This window comes from Propithecus coquereli, unplaced genomic scaffold (assembly GCF_000956105.1).
Source record: "Propithecus coquereli isolate 6110/MARCELLA unplaced genomic scaffold, Pcoq_1.0 Scaffold103, whole genome shotgun sequence".
Taxonomy (NCBI): Eukaryota; Metazoa; Chordata; class Mammalia; order Primates; family Indriidae; genus Propithecus; species Propithecus coquereli.
In genome coordinates, this window is record NW_012134192.1 from 3,812,055 (window position 1) to 3,831,476 (window position 19,422).

A 19,422-nucleotide genomic window follows, 5' to 3' on the forward strand; every position below is an offset into this window, starting at 1 on the left:
TCCTCTGCCACCCCTTTCGCGTGGTTCTTAGGATACCCTTTCCTGGCCAACTCTAAGCCCTTCCTTCCTCCGGCCTTCCCTGATCCCTAACCATCCAGGCTGGGTGGCCTCTGTGCACCCCCATAGCAAGCTGCCTCCCTGCGTCCTGCCCCAATCACATCTGCGGCTGCCATCTCTGAGTCCCCGTCTGTGTCCCCACCAGAATGAAATTCATGAGAATGGATTGCGTGGTGGCAGCAGCTGGAAGACAGGCACTGATACAGCTGTTATTCCATGATTGGAATTAAAACACAAGCGCTACTGAATTCCGTTAGTGAGAGTGCTTAGCCCAGATACATAGCAAGAGGTCAGCCTACCCGGATTTGGGCCCGTTTTCAACTTATTTTCCATTCAGGGCAGTTAAAAATTCAGTTCCTCAGTTGTACTGGCCAAATTTCAAGTGTCTAATAGCCACATGTGGCCAGTGGCTACCTCTGGGCAGCGCAGATCTAGAAAGTGGAGGCAGCACTTAATTGACGTGTTTAAACTCACACAGGGTATAAGCAGCCACTCAGGGGGCATGTTTCTTTCCAATTGGGGGCTTAACAGTGAGATTTTTTTTTTGCCTTAATTCGTTATTGTGCTCTTCCTAGATAGTAGAAAGCTCATGCAGTTCATTTCTACCAGGAGTAGTAGAGAGTGACCAGCTTGAGAAACATTGTAAATAAATAAACTGGTAATGGCTATTAAGTGAAACTAGAAAGCCGAGATTGCCTTCTTAACCTTAGAGGTTGATGCCAAGAAGGTTAAATGGGATGGACATCGTCACCGTCGCAAATGAGGTGCAGCATTGAGAACATGAAACCTCCCTGTGAAAACCTTTGAGGGATTCAGTTATCAAAGAAAGTATCTCCCGACTCTGACCCCATTAAAAAAATACTTCTTGGAAGTAATTTTCTCTAAAACCTAAGAATATCCCGAACTACAAAATCGGACCTGGCTGAAATCTGAAAACCAAACCTGGCCACGCGTGGGTTGACTGAGCTCTCGAAATGTGCCCAGCAGGACTAAGGAACAGAATTTTTCGTTTTGTCTCATTTTAATCAATTTTAACCCCAAAATGGATACTCAGTTCAGTTGCTGGGAAACATTTAGGTTTATTAGGAATACTTTGGGGATGTGAATCTGCTTTTTCATCTGTCAATTTTATGAGCTCTAAATACATTCTCATTCTGTTCATCACTCAAAGAGTATATTTCAGTGTGTCGGGCACGGTGCTCAGCCCCAGGAATACACCAGAGACTGAGATTGTGCAGGCTCTGCCCTCGTGGAGCTTACGGTAGGGCAGGCACGACCGACCACAGCAGCGAGCGTTTGGGGGATGCAGCAGGGAAGTACAGGGCTCAGCAAGAACCAAGCAGAGGTACCTCCCCTGCACGGGAGGGCAAGAACTGCTACGATCCTGCAGTCTTAGGTGCATTAGGAAATCTTGATTTCCATGATACCAGAAGAATTCCCCGCTCTATATTAAGATTTACCAGATAACACAAACCCAGTTCATTCACGTATAGAAAAATGAACATCAACCAACATCTGATCCAAACATAAAACTGCTCATTCTTCATCATACAACTTTTTCTATAATAGCAAGCACATCCTCGGACTTCCAAGCATCTTATAATTTTTTTTGGTTCCTTATAATCAACTAGGTAGATGTTCAGTTGTCCCGAATAAAAGAAGTATCTAGACATCAATGCGTTTTCAAGACCAATTCCCTATTCATTACTAGTCACTCTACCCAAATAGTGGGCAGAGATTAAATATATATATCAACTTTCCTCTGCATCATAAGACACTCTGGACACAGTGTTAGTTGGCCGATTATGCTGGTAGTTCCATTTAAAAGAGTCATTTATCAATGTAAAAATGTTACAGTACCTTTTGAATAGTTCTCTGATCCTTTTCGGCCTTCTCTTTCAGACTTATAACTTCATCTTCTGTAAACAAAAGGAAAGAGAGGCCAAGCATGAAATTACAAGCTTATGGCCCCTGTATTCAGACGGCCTGCTTCAGGGCACACTGTGAGCCACTGGCAGGCATGGTGGACGCAAGTCCTAGCAGGACTGTGACCTTCACAACTGCCCTTGACATTCACAGCCTTCTTCCTGCTGTTCAGACGGCTGGTCAGATAGGGATGAAGAAGTAAGTTCAAGATCCAAGTGTGGCTGAGGGCTAGAAGCTTTTCATCAATACTAGCAAAGGACATTTTGCTGTTAGTCACAGCCAATATAAAGGGCTTTAGCAGGTGGCACTTTATGACTCAATAAGAACTACCAAAACCTGCAAAAGCCTTCCCCCACCACATCAGAAGAGAATGGAACCATACTGGCATGGTACAATTTTATATTCAAGGGATACTGTAATATATCTCATTTTAGGGATGTTTTGCTATACATTTTTTATTGCTTCCTCATTGCTTTTTATACTGCAGATTAAGAACATTACATAATTAACATAAATCCAAAGATAACAAAGTGAAACAATACTTTAAAGGGCCATAAGTTGGGTGATGTAAATGCAACTTCCACCAATGTTTTTGGTATGAAAGAAAAGAGGTATAAAGTATACAAATGAAATTTTGTATTTAAATTTTGCATCCAAAATTGAAGATAATCAGTACATGGTAGCATATTTTTTTCTGCAGGGCTAACTCTGTTTCTCTACAAAGCATATTCCAATATGTGTTCTTAAGTATTTAAATGTTACCAAAGTTTAGATGATCAGTTAAACATATAAAACAAATCAGTAAAAGTTTGTATCTGTTTATAATATTTCTAAGTGAAGTCGAGTACTGATTAGCACATTTTTGCAAAGGCCAACGTTTGGCTTGAAAAAAACACCCCGAGTTAGCATGACCTGGTTTAGGAGTACAACTATAATTATATCCTCTGTCCTAAGCAGGGAATGCTATCTTAAATGAAAAGCAAAAATGGCTACCAAATTGATGTTTTAAACGTAGACAACCAAACAAACGTATGCTTGGCAAAGCCAAACATAGTTATGAATTTTATGAAGTGCTCAATGTCCAGATTTTTCTCACGAGTGATTCCAAAATGTTACCTAATGCTGAATTTTCTTTTATATTGAATCCGACTTCCTCCTCCAGCTCTGAAACGATTTGAAGCAGTCTCTCGTTTTTCACTTTGTACTCCAAATTTTCCTTTTGTAGGGCTGACTTTGTAGAGCTGGTGTCTTTGGCCAAAGAGCCCTGAAAGATGGGGAATTGCATATTCCTGAGCAGGGAGCCAGGCGTTTAAATATGCGACGCAAGGACAATGCAGATACAGAAGAGCTATCATATAATTTTCTGAATTCTATTACACACTTATAATATGAATAGCAAAAAGGAAGGAGACTACATAGAGCTTACTGGAAGAAAGGCTACAGTACATTCTGTACAAAGACCCCAACACATGGGGACACTTTATTGACAGGAATAATGCATATCATATTGTTTGTGTGCCCTCATCATGCAGTTCAATTCATTACGGAGGCTGAGTCCGGGGAGGCAGCTGGGGCCCCTCCACCCACACGTCCCTCTGTGTGTGTCTGAAGCGCTGTCCGCCTGTAACTAGGCAGGCTGGGGGAGCTCAGGACGGGCAGCGCCAGGGGGTGGCAAAGTGCATGGCTAAGGAGGGGGCCTTGTTGCCTTTGTGGCATTTCCCAGCGTCAGCTCTGCCAGTGTCAGGAGGAGCACATCACATGTCAAAGTGGTGACGTTTTCAGGCTGGGAGCCGCATGGAGTCCATCAGGCACACGGATATCCCCACAGTTGGTTTTCTGCCGGGCGGAGGAGCCACCCAGAGGCAATTCATATTCTGAACATTAACATGGCTTTGCATGCCTGTCACCCGGGCACTGTGCAGGCGTTTAATGCTATTGAAGACTTCGGTTTAAATCTCTATGCAAACAGTGATTACCTTGTAAGAAGGTTTCAGGATAACTCACAACAAAAGACTTTAAAGTTATAGTTTTAGTAAAGCAAACTCATTTACATTTTTATTATGTGCGTCTTTTGTTTAAATCGTGCCATGTCCATTATGGGAGAGGCTTTTTCGTACGCAATAGAAGCTTATTGGGACAGCTACTCTTTTTTTCCTCTTCTTCTTCTTGTCTGTTTCCAAGCTATTGAAAAACATCTGAATATACTCCCTTATGGTTGTCTAGATTTTACTGCTTCACATTTTTTTTAAAAAAAAATTAAAATGTAATAAGTTGAGGAAGCTGGTGCAGAACTTTAGACATCATCGTGGTAAAATATTAAACTGATTATTCAGTCTTAACACATTAAAGAGTCATTATATTATTATGCCAAAGATAGAAGATTCTACATGCCTTGCTTTGAAATTACTATAGACACTAAAAATGCTTTTGAACTTTAAAGTAATCTTCAGGTGAACTATAACTTATTCTTTTTGCAGTAATTCCGTGATTGCAAGTATGTAAGAATAAAATCTGCCCTCAAAAACAAAATCATATTTCTCAATATAGTGTTTTCCTTTTGGAACTATACTTTTATTTAACTTTAGGGAGATGAGGAAGTAAATTATTAAAATGTTTTCCCCATGATCACAATGTTTCGAAAGAAAAGTAAGTGGTTGGAATGTTTTATAGTATGTTAATAAACTTAAGAAATAAGTGAATGAAATTATATGTGGTATATTTATATACATCAGAGTTAACAATATTTAAAATGTGATGTTAAATTTTGCACTAAATTCAATTACAAATCTTCATGCTTTTGATTGAGCATTTCATTTAAATTACTTGAGCCCAATTCATTCTTAACTAATGAGAACTAACAAATGTAGTAAGTAGTTAATAAACAACAGTTTCCTTCATAAAGGAAGAATCCCAGTCATTAATTTCTTGTCCCACATTGTTTAATTTGAGATGATCACAGAATGCATTTATAGACTAAAAGGATTTTTTAAAAACAAATGAACAAACAAACAATACTGGCCTTAATAGGCTTAAGCACACATTTCCTTACGGTGGCAGAATATGAACATCCACAGAAGATTCGATAAGTCCCATTATCATAAACTAAAGTAGAACTATTGGAATTAATCAGATGAAGTGTAAAATTTACAAGTGGTAGTAGCTAATACCTAAATACGTTTTCTAAGAATCTCTTTGTATGAAAGCAGGACGCAAGGAAAACACATTAAATTTGAGGTTTTTCCTACACATATCAATCCCCAGCCCCTGTTCTCGTGAGGTTAACCTTTAGCTCTGTCCCCACCATCTGTCAGCTGCGGGAACTGCAAGTAATTAACTATTCAGACGCCACAGCAATGAGGACACTCATTAGCAAAATGAACAAAGGGGTGGTTCTGGGCTGCTACGGTCCTCTGTTACACTCTGAGTGGCAGGTTTTGTGGTGGTGTTCCTTCTGCCATCTGCCCACACTGCTAGTTTTGGCTTGTTTAAACCGCAAGACTTCTCTGAAATAAATTGCATTAATAAAACGAGGTTAAGAAGGATGGAGATCATTGAAAGGCGGTTAACTGGGTGTAGCTATTTAAAGCCACATTATGCTCTAAGAGAGATTGTGTGTGATCCATGATCATGGTGAAACTTTACAAGGGAACTTGGCAAGCTCGAAGTTTTCCTATCATATTACGAAAACTACGACTTCAGGTGGTGGCATAGGTGCTATTGTGCATATTCATAAGACATGCGACATTACTGTCCCCAGGTTTCAGAATCCCAAATTAAATCTTGAAAGAATCATTGCTGAAAACAGGTGTTACCGAGAGCCTTGTTCTTCAAAGTGTGGTCTGTGGACCAGGAACCTCAGTAGCACCTGGGACCTTACTGGAAATGTAGACTTCTCAGGCCCCAGCCTAGACTTACTATGTCAGAATCTTCTCTTAAGATCTGCTGGTGATTCGTACGAGGAGTAAAATCCGAGAAGTCCTGGTTCAGAGCAGTTTCTGTGCTGTCTCAGCCATGTCCCGCATGCAATATTGGTGTCTCATTCTGCAGGCTCCATGCATGGTACTTGGACATCTCAATTTGGTGCTGGGGGAGGGCTGGGGTTCTGATGCATGCCCATGACTTGAGACAGTCACGGAGAAGAGCAGGTGCTTTCCCAATGAGTGACAACCAGGAAAGTGGCACACCGGGGCAGCGCAGCCCTGCAGAGCTGCCACTCTTGAATGACAGCTCTGTTTCAGAGCTGGTGGCAACAAGCAGATCTGCTCTCCAATGGAGGGTGGGTGGGTGATGGCTGCGTGGTGCATTCGTGTTGGGGTAAGAAAGAAAAATGAAAAGTCTATTCAAAACGCCAACTGCAAATGAAATTAAAACACGCGCAAACACACACACACACACACACACACTCTGACGGGCTAACTGCCTTTATAAATTCTCAAGGGGATGAGTCAACGGACAGCAGGGAGAGCTGGTAACTACAATGGCATGCAGCTGAGTCACGTTGGTTTCCCACAGAATAAAACCTGAAAATCTTATCCCTTGAATGACGTTAGTTGCTCCTGGGAAAATGCAACATGGAGGATCCTCCTGCATGTGCATGATGCTTCTGTCATAAATATAATTTAAACTAACTGTTTATTAAACTTTTCTTTTCCTATTACATTCTTATCACTTTTTTCTCAGAGCAGGAGACCATGAGTACTTATTAACTATAAAACTATTTATGTAATTTGATTACCAGTGAGAATGATCTAGATAACTTTAGACAAACTAAATAAAGCTTGTTTATTTCAGGTTCCTTCAAGTTATTTCCATTGACACTTTGACATTTTTAATTGTTTCTCCAAATTCTGTCTTTCCAATCTAATTCCCGATACTTGGCCTCTCAAGGGGGTTTTTATACCACTAGAGGGGGCAGTTGTATAAGATGAAATTTCAAATTAAACAGATCATCTAGAATGTAAGCAGCATGGAGTAAAGACATATAACTCTTATGTACCCATAATAACTAACAGTAATAAAAAAGACCAAAGAAGTATTTTCTATAAGTTTATTTGATAGAACCCATGATCTGCTCTGTGGCATGTGTGTTTGTGTTCTTGAAATGTACCCTAGTGTGCTTTTTCATCACCTTCAACCAGGAGGGGAGACCAGAGCCCTGTGTTTCGTTGGGGTCCCTGGAAGGAACCTTATCCCCTGTTTATCAGAATGACCTCTCCTTCCATAAATCGTGGTGTCCTAATGTGGTCTCGTTGGGGGCAAATTACAGTGGAATAACTAGGGTATCGTGGATGCCATCGCCAGCCAGAGAACAGCCTGCCTCCCCATGAGCCGGGTGCAGCCTCCCCCTTGCTGGCCTCCTCCCAAAGACACACAGCCCGTCTTCATTCCTTCCCCAGAATGTCCAGACGGACCAGTTACCAGTTCAGAAAAACACTTAGAGGCATAAACATTTCAGAGTGGAGGGAATTCTCTTACCAAATTGGGGTATCCTCAACAGTCCAGATGTCTGTCTGGTAGATTTTATGGAACATAACCACATGGTTATCGGGACTTGCACATTGCCTCATAAAACTAGAACATATACACCAATCTTTCTTCAAAGAACTCAAAGCAATTCACATTCCACACAGCAAGTATCCTTGTCATAACTCTACCTTAGCTAGGCATGTATCACTCTGCGATTCACAAACGGGAAACGAATGGATCAAAAATGCCTCGGCACATCTCCACTGGAGTATCTTTGGCCAAGGCAGGATTAAAGGCTAATTATTATGGTTTTTAGTCTTCTCTATTAAGTTATTTTCTCCAAAAAATGAAAGTAAATGTAGAAAGTTTTTAAAAAGTAAATGCAAAAATTGGATATGCCTCTTACTCCAAGACAATCAAACCACATGAAAAGAATTAATATTCACTTTTATTAGATCTATGCTGAAGACACAATATTACATTGCTTAGAAGGTGCTCAGTTTTTTTTTTTCTAGAACATAAAGAATTCTAATAGATTAACAAAGTAAACACTGCTTTACCAATTAGTAAACAAGGTCCTTTGGAATGGTTTATGTTTAATCCATTATCTCTCATAACCTTGACGTTTTAAATAAGAATACTAGTGTGGGATTTACACAAATCATAGATTGTACTTAAAGGGACCAGCAACTCACAAGTGTTTCTTCCCAGTGTTGACATTTTCATGTATAACTTCCCAGATTTTCCTGAGCCTATGTATGCACATGTTGGTATTCCTATGTGTGTATATTTATATGTTTTAAAATATTAATACATTATAACAAAACATAATAACATAATCTATACACTATAACAATCTATACATTTTATGTATTCACATACATAGATTCATTACAACCTTTAATTCTCGCTACAGAGCATAAAGCCCCACTCCATATGTGGGCTTTGGATTCAGGTGGACCTTGGTTCACACGCCATCTTTCCCATTTACTAGCTGTGTGTCTGTGGGGAAGTTACTTAACCACCCTGTTTCTGCTTCCTCGCCTACAGGTGAGGTGAGCCGTGTGAACGAGAAGAGATACCACTGGTGAAGCATCTGGTAGCTGTTAGTTGGTATTCAATAGATTTGTATTCCTTCCGGGTTCTGGCATCTCTGTTAGCCTTTCCTAATCAAATGATTAGCTTCCTGCTCTTAGAACCTAATAATGAAACCCTCTCTGGCTCTGGACCGTGATTGGTCCTGAGACAGTTGGTGGCTCAGAGCTGACATGAGAGATGGCAATGAATTCACTCTCGGGATCCACGTTTTCCAGAGCCCTTAAAATTCTCCTCCTTGGCAGGAGCTTAGGCTCTCCTTTCTGCCTTCTTGCTCCTGTCCATGCTTTGGTCTGAGCAGTACAGCAGCTCCCGGCTCCCACTGCAACTGGGAGAACCAAGGAGGAAAACACTGAGATTTTCCTTCTTGACATTTTTACTCAAAGGTCATTCTGTTCCAAGTTGGCTTCCTGAAAGCTACGACTTAGAAAGATGAGCTTTGTGTCTTTCAAACTACCTTGACCGAAGAAAGGATGGGAGTTTTCAGCATTACAACAAAAACTCATTGACGACCTCTTCCAGAGTAGGAAATGTTTTGCAGTGGGAGGCTGGTTATTTGATTTCCATTATAAATAAAAGCTGAGAACAGTCACATCACTCCTATTCATATTATTATAGGTTTTCCAGAAAAGGCCACTGAGCAGAAAAGTGTTGGACTGGCTTATATCACAGAGAGGTGCCCAAGACACATCAGTTGGGTTTCATTTATTCTTAATCCAAGCTTTTAGCTACTTCTGACTCTATTTACACATATTAAAATTAATTATACTTTGCCTTAAAACTTACGAATTTTGGAGGGGGGAGGAGAGGATGGGTAAATTCACACCTAATAGGTACAATGCACACTCTCGGGGTGATGGACACACAACTTTGACTCAAACTGTTCAAAAGTAATTCATGTAACCAAAACGTCTGTACCGCCATAATATTCTGAAATAACAAAAAACTTACAAGTTTTGGAAATCCGTATTCTTCATATTGGTCTAGTTCTTCTTCTAATTCCTTAATAATGTCTTCTTTTTCTTTCAGTTTTCTTGACAAAATGTTCATTTTGACAGTGTTTGCATCTTGCAAAGAAATCTCCTCTTCTTCGACCTCAAAGAATTGCTGAGGGTGGGGAGGAGAAGCAGCATTTAAAATTAGACGCTAAGCTGGCACCACCATGGACCATTTTGTGTTTTATTTAAGCTGCTGCTTTATGAAGTTGGTTATTTTTGTAGGCTGAACACGACTTTAGCAAACAGCTTTATACTGAAATACACGCTAAGGTATCGTGTGAAACAGCACAATATCATGCTATAAAACACACAGCATATTATATTACTCTAATTGTATCAGCCACACAAATAATAATAGTAGAGAGCCAGATGGTGGACGAGGGGCCTCATGTATATTCCTCCACGGGAACAAGAATTTGGCTGCCATCTATGAACAAGAGTGCCTTTGTGGGAGCTTTGGGACCCAGGCAGGACATTGCAAAACCTTGGTGGAGCCCAAGACCGTTTGGAAGGGCGGGCTCACTCACTGTGGTCCCACTTACAGACCCAGAAATGGCCTCATTCTTCTGTGAACTTGGCTACAACCCTCTCTGGCCTTGATCCTATCACTAGAACAATCCACCAAGAAACCCAGGAGGAGTCGCATTCACTTGTGCTTCTGGTGACACCTGTGGACCCTGAAGTGGCCCTGTAACCCAGCCGAGGCCCCCTCAGCTGCAGTCTGAGAGCAGTCCTGCCTGCTCAGGAATCCACCGGCAGTCATGCCCATCCACGCCCTTGGAGCAAGGCTTGGTGACCTCAGTTCCACAGCAGATCTTGCAATGGCCGTGTCACTTGGCCTCAGGCCCTCTCGACTGTGGTCTGAGTGCCGTTTTGCCCACTCAGGGGCCTGCCCAAAGGTATGCCGGTCCATGCCCTCATAGGCAGGCCCACTGACCTCAATCCGACTGCAGGTGGCCCTGCAACCCAGCTCCATCCCTGCCCAGCCTCAGTCCAGGAGCAGCCCTGCCCACCCAGAGACCCACCAGGACACATGCCCGTCCACGCCTCTGGGGACAGGCCTGCTGACCTCAGTCTGATGGCAGATCCTGAAGCAGCCCTATGACCCATCTCCAGCCCACTCAACTTCCTTTCATTCCTACAATTTGAGATCCTCCAAGGGTCAGGTGCAGGGGAGAGGGAGAAAAACTAAGTGACAGACACAAGTGTCAACTGACAGGCAGTGACCTGCTGCTTTGGTTCCTGGCAGAGCCCTCCACGGGGGCAGTGCCTCTCTGGCCTCTGGCCCAGCATCTGCCCTTCTGTGGGGGGTCCTGTCCCCTCTCCAGGTGGGCCTTGTCAGCAGGCCTCTCCTTTCATCCTCAGATTTTTTTCTGGCAAGTCCCATCCTCACGTTCCTCAGACCCAGGGACACCTGTCAAGCTCTCCAAGTGGTTCACGACTCCACTCTTGCTTGACCTGAGGGAGAAATACTCCCTTCCTCTCTCCTGTTTAGAGATACTGACTGTTCTTTCCAAAATAGCCCCCCTGATCAGGTTCATCCACTCCCAAATTTAAGACATCTCTTGCATTTCCTCGGGGTGGGCGATGGGCTAATATTATACTAGCCAGTTAAGCTGTTCCACAAAATTCCAGAACATTCTGCATAGAATGCTCTGCTAGCACCTCACTTTTCAACAGCATTTTGCTGTCTACCTTTCGGGCTCCAGATGACACAGAGAGCTCAGATTCCCATTTTAACATCCTATCCTAGGGTGGTTTCCTAAAAAACGTACTGCATGTCTAGTTTAAATCCCAACCTACTCATGCAACCCCCTCTCCTTCATGGAGTTTCCTTCTGACAATTCAAGTTGACGGGGCAACTGGCACCCAGGTCTTAGGCCCTGAGTGTGACACGGTCCCACCAGGCTGCCCAAGTCACCCCATCAAATACCAGAGTTTGAGATTCCAGCCCCGGGCTCAGCAGCACTGTCTACGTAGCTCCTGCTGTTCAAGGAGGATGCTTTTGGAATTTCAATTGTCTCATTAACTTTCTAAAATAAAATTTCCACATTTGGTAGCATCTCTCTCATTAAGGTTCAGCTGGTATGCAATATTTAAACCACGGAAATATTATTCTGTGAGCATTTAGATTTAACCGTGGCAGTGTTGGGTGGGAAGCACATCAACTGCTTACTTCAAAAGCCAACCCAAGAGCATGGACTCTGAAGCCCAAATACCTCGGTTTGAATGTTATTAATACCTCTGCCATTTGATAGCTGTGTGACGTTGGGCAAGCTGCTTAACCTGTCTGTGTTTTGGTGTCTATGTCTATCAAATGTGAATAACAATAATACAAGGAATAAATGAGTTAAATACCTGTAAAGTGCTTAGAATAGTGCCCTGCACATATTTATTGTTATATTAATGCTTGTGAAACTACTATGATGTTTGGTATAGAAATTACATATCAATATTATTGCCAAAAAGTGATTCTGTAGTTTTCTCGGTGCTATCCTATCAGAAGGCACCAGATTTGTTGATTTGTCTTATTACTGGTGGTAATATTAGCATTTCATTAAGATGGTGTCAGTATCAGGTTTCTCCACTGTAAAGTTAATTAATAAGTACTTATACTTATTAATTAATACATATTATTCATTAATACATATTTACACTCAAGTATTAATATGTATCCTTAATTAATATATATTTACAAAGTATTGATATGTATTTTGCAGGGTGATATTTTAGTACTTCTATAAGATAAACCTTTCCCTTCTCTTATATTTATTTATTCATTCATTTATTCACTTATAACAGTGTGAACTCAGGGATTCCTACTAAAATCGTTACAATTCATAATTATCATTATTTCTTTTGATGCATGGATTTTTCCAAATTGCCCAGGGAAGGACTCCCCTATAAGCTGACTTGCGTGTCCTTCTGACATGTCCTCATCATTTTTTAAGCATTTCCTTGCTTCTGTTACAACAAAATATTACAGGTTCTTCTTCCATTTTCCCTGCCACAGCCCTGGAGTTGTCCATTTCTCCAAAAAAGCCCTGGTTTCTCTGAGTGTAGATGGCATTTAAAAACTAAGAACTCAATGCTAGGTGTGCTCATTGCCATAGGGGGTCATCGCCTCCGTGCCCTCTCCACAGACAGAATTAGAAAATATATAAACATATGTAGGCACATACATACACACACACCTATATATTCACACATCTCTACCTATATCTGTGATGATTAATTTTCCGTGTCAACTTAGCTAGGCATGGTGGCCAGATATTTGGCCCAATGTCAGTCTAGACGCTGCTGGTATTTTTCAGATGAGATTAACATTTAAATTGTAGACTTTGAGTAACGCAGATGACCCTCGTACCTCCACTATGTGGGTGGGTCTCACCCGATCAATTGAAGGCCTTTGGAGAAAAAGACTGAGAACCCCCAAGGAAGAAGAAATTCTGCCAACAGATGGCCTTCAGACTGAGGCTGTAACATCACCTCTTTCCTGGGTCCCAGCTGCTGGCCTGCACTGCAAATTTTGGACTTGCCACCACCCACAATTGCATAAGCCAATTTAAAATATCTCCCATCCCCTCCCCTCCCTTTCTCTCTCTCTCTCTCTCTCTCTCTCTCTCTGCCCCCACCATTGGCTCTGTTTCTCTGGAGAACTCTGATTAATACAGTAGCTGTCTCTAACGATGATAAGGTCATATCAATACCTCCAATTCCAACCTAACACCACAGTGTTTATCATGGCCTGTCTCCTTTCCATAATACAGCCCCTTCTACGGCAGTAAGAAAACACTCTCATTATGCGCAGTGCACTGCACATTTGTTCATCCTGCCTTTCTGCAGCCCATCTCCTGACCACACTGCACCACTGGGCGCTTGGCTGTGACGCAGGGGAATGGGAAGGGAAGGGAGGTAGGAACGTGTCTTTGATCTTTTAATTCACAAACACAAGAAAATGTTATTTTGGACTTTCCTTTGCTCTTGCAAGAAAAATTAATATTTGCACCTTCATTTCCTCTTTGGCATTTGAAAGTAGAAAAGGGTTTATATTCAAACTTGGGGCATGACTGTGTCATTAGCTTTTTATTAGTAGAGTAATTTTATAATGCCATTTGATCTCACGTGCGAAACCTCTTGATAGAAGATATTGGACAGCACTACTGGGCATGACCTGGATGAGAACAGACTAGGAAGTCAATTCTCAGTATTGGGTACAAAGTGATTGTTATTAGGGTTCTCCAGAGAAACAGAACCAGTAGGATATGGATATAAATACAGATATAGACAGATATATAAGAGGTGGCTTATTAGGGGAATTGGCTCACGTGATCGTGAAGGCTGAGAAGTCCCATGAGGTGCCATCTGCAAGGCAGAGACCCAGGGGAGCCACTAGCATGGCTTGGTCCAAGGCTGATGGCCTGAGAACCAGGGGGGCCATTGATGCAAATCTCAGAGTCCAAAGGCTGCAGAACCTGGAGTCCTGATGTCCAAGGGTAGAAGAAGATGGATGTACAAGCCCCAGTAGAGAGCGAGAGAAAATTTGCTTTTCCTTTGCTTTTTTGTTCTATCCAAATCCTCAGCTGATTGCACAGTGTCTGCCCTCATTGGATGAGGGTGGAACTTTCTTACTCAGTTCACTGATTATAATGTTGATCTCTTCCAGAAACACCCTCCCAGACATACCCAGAGATACAGTTGACCCTTGGGTGGGGGTTAGGGGTGCCAAACCCACAGTCAAAAATACACACGTAACTTTTGACTCCCCCAAAACTTAACTACTAGTAGCCGACTGTTGATTAGAAGCCTTACCGATAACATAAACAGTCAATTAACACATATTTTGTATGTTACATGCATTATATACTATATTCTTACAATAAAGTAAGCTAGAGAAGAAAATGTTGTTAAGAAAATCATAAGAAAGAGAAAATATATTAACTATTCATTAAGTGGAAGCGGATCATCCTAAAGGTCTTCACTCTCGTCATCTTCATGTTGAGCAGGCTGAGGAGGAGGAGGAGGAAGAGGAGGGGTTGGTCTTGCTGTCTCAGGAGTGGCAGAGGCAGAAGAAAAATCCACATGTAAGTGGACCTACACGATTCAAACTGTGTTGTTCAAGGGTCAGTCGTGATGCTTTACCAACTATCTGGGTATCCATTAATCCAGTCAAGTTGACCCTGAAAATTAACTATCATAGTGACCTTGGAGTTAAATGTAAATAAAACAATGCACCCTTCTAACGCAATGCAGTCTTCTGGGGCGCCGCTGGACTCAGGGCCCCCAGAGAAGCAGTGGTTGGTTTGGGGGCTGCATCATGAAGGTGGTAGCAGGGCTTTCCTGACAGATGGGACGATCTCCTCTGCGCCAGGGTGCAGACACACCCGTGGTTGATCACAGGCTAAATGGTTAAGTTCAATGTGTTAAGAGAAGATGAAAAATCCATTGAGTATTGCTTCTTCCCATGTGAGTGACATCCTTTAGTGCAACATTCTTGACTTCTCTCCATGCAATTATTCACCTTGGAATTATTCACCTTGAAAGAAGACGTTGGGTCATACATTGGCCAAACCCTTCCCTTCCCCGCTTTTTCTCTGGGGCAAGTGCTGCAGGAGCACACGTCTGCCCTGGCAGGAGGGGACTGCCTGTGCCCACTGCTGCCTGTGAGCGGGGTTAACGCTGCCCGATTCTGGGGTTTAACGTCACGTGACCTGCCACCTTCTCCAGTACCTGTTTTATCAGGCAAACAGGTGACCTCCATCCGACATCTTCTTAACTTTATTTTCAACCTGTCTAGAACTTCTGTGGGGAAGTAGGGTATCATTTATCGAGTCTCATAAACACCCCAATAATTTCTATCTTTCAAAGTTGCAAATCTAAGCATGTCATTAAAACTGTTTGGGGGCCAGGCATGGTGGCTGACACGTGTAATCCCAGCATTTTGGGAGGCCAAGGAGGGAGGATCGCTCGAGGCCAGGAGTTCAAGACCAGCCTGCTCAACAGTGAGACTCCATCTCTACAAAAAAAAAGTTTTAAAACTGCTTGCAATTCTATAATGATTCTCTGATGTCTTTGAGATAAAATATAAATGCCTTAGCTTAACTTTCCTGTTTCACCTCTTGCCACTTTCTGCAGATCTTCTGTCTTCCAGCTGTATCAAAGCATTTCAGTTCTCTGACTGTGCCGTGCATCGTAATGCCTCCCTGCTGTCAAATAGGCCACATTCTCTGTCTTCCTCCTTTCTTCCCCAAACATTAATCATCCTCCAAGGCTCAGCACAGGAATCACCTTCTCTCGAAAGTCTTCCTTAACTATTCTCCCAAACTGTCAGGAAGAATTGGGTAACCATCAGGTGCAAACCTCTGACGTGGACTGTAACTGTGAGTTTCTTATCTGTCTTGATCACTGGATTATGAACAACTCAAGTGCAAGCACTGCTTCTGTCTCTGCTACAAACTCAGACGATGGATAGATGAGTCAACAATCGAGTTCTATTATGTGCCAGGCTCTCTGCTGGGAGAAGAGTGCAGAGATAAATAAGACTCAGTCCCTCCTCCACAGCGACAGTCTAGAGAAGGATCAATACAAAATGAGTACATGTGATACAGTTCAGCATGACCATTATTCAGAGAGAAGGAGCCAGGAGGAACAGCATGTGAAAATCCCAGGGAGGCAATTAACAAGTTTAGGTGTGCAGAGGGAAGCAGGTGACCGCTTAGCATTGCTGGCCAGTAAAATTTTTAGTCAAGAAATGGAAAGAGATAGACGTGTAAGGGCCTTCTGTGCCCTCCTAAAGGGCTTGAACTTTATCCTACAGGTATGAAGGAAACACTAAAGGATTTAAACCGGGATAGGATGTGATCGGACTTGTGTTTCGAAAGACAGCTCAGATAACTGGGCAGATGATGGACTTACTAAAGTCCAGAAGGGATGAGAAGGCAACAGCCACAGGCCAGGCAAGTGACGCTGACGGCCTGAACGAGTTCAGAGGCAAGAAAACGGGAGATGGATTTAGGAGGTAAAAACGGGCAGGATTTGATGGCTCACTGAATATGCATGGCAAATTTGTTATTTATTGCTGAGTAACAGTTTTCCCATACTTGCAGTGGCTTAAAACACACACCTTTATTATCTCACAGTTTCTGTGGGTCAGGAATTCACGTGCAGCTTAGGTGGGACTTCTGCTCAGGGTCCTACAAGGCTGTAATTAAGGTGTCGTTCAGGGCCGTGGTCTCATCTGAGGCTCAACTGGGAAAGGATCTGCTTCCAAGCTCACGCAGGCTGTTGGAAGAGTTCACGTTCTTGCAGCTACAAGACTTGGGGCTTCAGTTTCTTGCTGAGCCAGAGGCTGCCCTCTGTTCTTTGCTACGTGGTGTCTTCCAACATAGCCTCTTGCTTCCTCCCAGCCAACAGAGGAGAGAGAGACTCTAGCAAGAAAGATGCTACACTCTTATGGAACATAAATCGCCTACAGCCCTCTACCTTTGCTGTATTTTATTAGTTATAAGCAAAAATTAAATAGATTTAGAAACTTGCTCCGTAGCTGAAAAAAAAAATGTGGAGGTGCTTGTGTCCTTAACTGGTCTCCAGAGGGCACCAGAGAGTCATTTACGCTGTCTTCCCTACCAATAGTACATACAGTCCTCGGGTTGTATCTTCAACTCTCTTCTGTTCTTTCTTATGACTTAGCCTTGACAAACTGGGTGGTCAGGATTAGGAAGGCTGTCTGAGGTCATGGGTCAAAGCCATGCCAACAAGCCAAAGGAAAGATTCAAATAATGACTTTAATTTAATTTAATATAAACAATTTTTTCATTAGATAAGGCAACTAACCACAATTAATACACCGTTGGTTAGGCATATTTAGCCAGCACGTGTTTATGAAAAACTGATAAATATGAAGAATTTAATCCTTTCATGACTTTCTGCTCCTAGAAGTATAAAAAGTATATATAAAGAGTGATATTCATTATTCAGCCATATTTTTTGAACATTTGATTCACATTAGAAATACATAATGGCTGGGCGCGGTGGCTCACACCTGTAATCCTAGCACTCTGGGAGGCCGAGGCTGGCAGGTTGAGCTCAGGAGTTCGAGACCAGCCTGAGCAAGAGCGAGACCCCGTCTCTACTAAAAAAATAGAAAGAAATTATCTGGACAACTAAAAATATACAGAAAAAAATTAGTCGGGCATGGTGGCGCATGCCTGTAGTCCCAGCTACTCGGGAGGCTGAGGCAGAAGGATCGCTTGAGCCCAGGAGTTTGAGGTTGCTGTGAGCTAGGCTAACGCCACAGCACTCACTCTAGCCAGGGCAACAGAGTAAGACTCTGTCTCAAAAAAAAATTAAAAAAAAAAGAAATACATTAGTGTCCTAGAGATTGCCAAAGACACAAAGGACTATAAAAGCCTGTTTTTAAAAATCATATAATTCTGACTTACCCTCCCACGGAAACAAAAAGAATTCTGGATAAGATAGACTAAATGTATCTATGAGCTATGTGAAACTAAATGCATCTAGGAGCTGACAAGAAAGTATGGAATACTTAGACCAAGATTAAGTAAATGCAGAAACCTAGAGAAGTATGAGCGGCACTGAGCTGGCCTCGTTTTCAGGGCATTGCTAAACTGGATAAATTTGAGCTTTGGCTTGCAGCTCGGTACAGGGCAGAGGGAAGAAGGTCTCTTCTCCTAGGTCCTCCTCAGAGCGGTGATTCTACATAATGGGAGACCACCTATTAAAGTTGGGACATCAAAGGGCCAGCCTTCCAGTGTAAGAATGAACTAGAAGTAACCATGTGGAGCCCTGCACCCACTCCCACCCCACTGCCCTGGAATGGGCCCCAAAGAGCAAACATTCCAGGAGTGTAAGGATGAAGCTGCAAGGTTTCTTTTGACCCAGACTTGGAAGTTGCGTGGCTTCCCTTCCTCCACATTCTGTGCTTATAAGCGAGTCACTAAGGCCACCCTTGAGTCAAGGGAGGGGAATTAGACTCCACCTCTTGATCAGAGAGAAGCAAGGCAACATTGCAGAAGAGCAGGTGAGTGGGAGATGGAGTCAAGGCCAACTTTGGAAGCACGATTTGGCACAAAGACTGCTGACAGAGCAATCCTCTGGGATGTTTTTACCTGTGAGTAACTAACAGCCAACTAACAGTGGCCTGAACACTGAGTGGTTATTATCTCATGAATAAACCGGCAAGAGGTAGGGCAAGTCCAGGGTTACTTTATTGCTCATGATGTCACCAGGGATCCTCCTGCTCTCTCTCTTTCCATGTTGTCATCTGAGCACACCCAGAGCATCTCAGTTCTTGGTTCCAGTGAGCTACAGCGATTCCAAGAATCAGAAGGAGATATAACGATGTCAAGCAAAGAAAAAGAAAGATGTTTCCACCCATGAGTCCCTTTTAATTAGGAAGAGTAACCTCCCCGCAAAACCTCACAGCCAACTCACCCTCAGGTCTCATTGGTCAGGGACCGGACTTTGCCCAGGCCTGCGTCATAGCTGAGAAGGAACCTGGGAGAAAAAGAATCTAGCATTTTGGCTTCTGTAGTAGGAAAAGCCTCTGTCAGTAAGAAAAAGGAGTGGGGAGAATGACTGTTTAGCAAGCAGTGCCACTGTCTACCACAGGTATAGGTAACCGTTCATGCATTTAGCAGTTAGTAGCTGGTTGTTATCTATGCACCAGGCACAGTGCAAAGGGGCTGTGCCACGGCAGGAAGGCGGACGACATCCCTTCCCTCACAAGGCGTACGGTCTGGCACGGAACAGGGACACTTAAGCAATTACATTATTAATCACAAATGTGTTAAGTGCTATGGAAAGACATATGCAATCAGTGTGCAATTAGCTGTAAGTATAAAATATGTCTTTATGGAAG

General features: G+C 42.7%; 1 protein-coding gene across 1 annotated transcript in view; it reads right to left on the reverse strand.

The window, feature by feature from the left end:
• LOC105810252 (chromosome unknown open reading frame, human C10orf67) overlaps window positions 1–19,422 on the reverse strand; it is a 134,554-nt gene that overhangs the window by 81,253 nt on the left and 33,879 nt on the right. The window contains exons 5-7 of the mRNA XM_012644191.1: window positions 9,496–9,651; window positions 3,100–3,247; window positions 1,918–1,976 (exon numbers count right to left, since the gene is read on the reverse strand). Of these exons, the coding sequence (XP_012499645.1) occupies window positions 1,918–1,976; window positions 3,100–3,247; window positions 9,496–9,651 (363 nt within the window). The remainder of the gene's footprint in view (window positions 1–1,917; window positions 1,977–3,099; window positions 3,248–9,495; window positions 9,652–19,422) is intronic.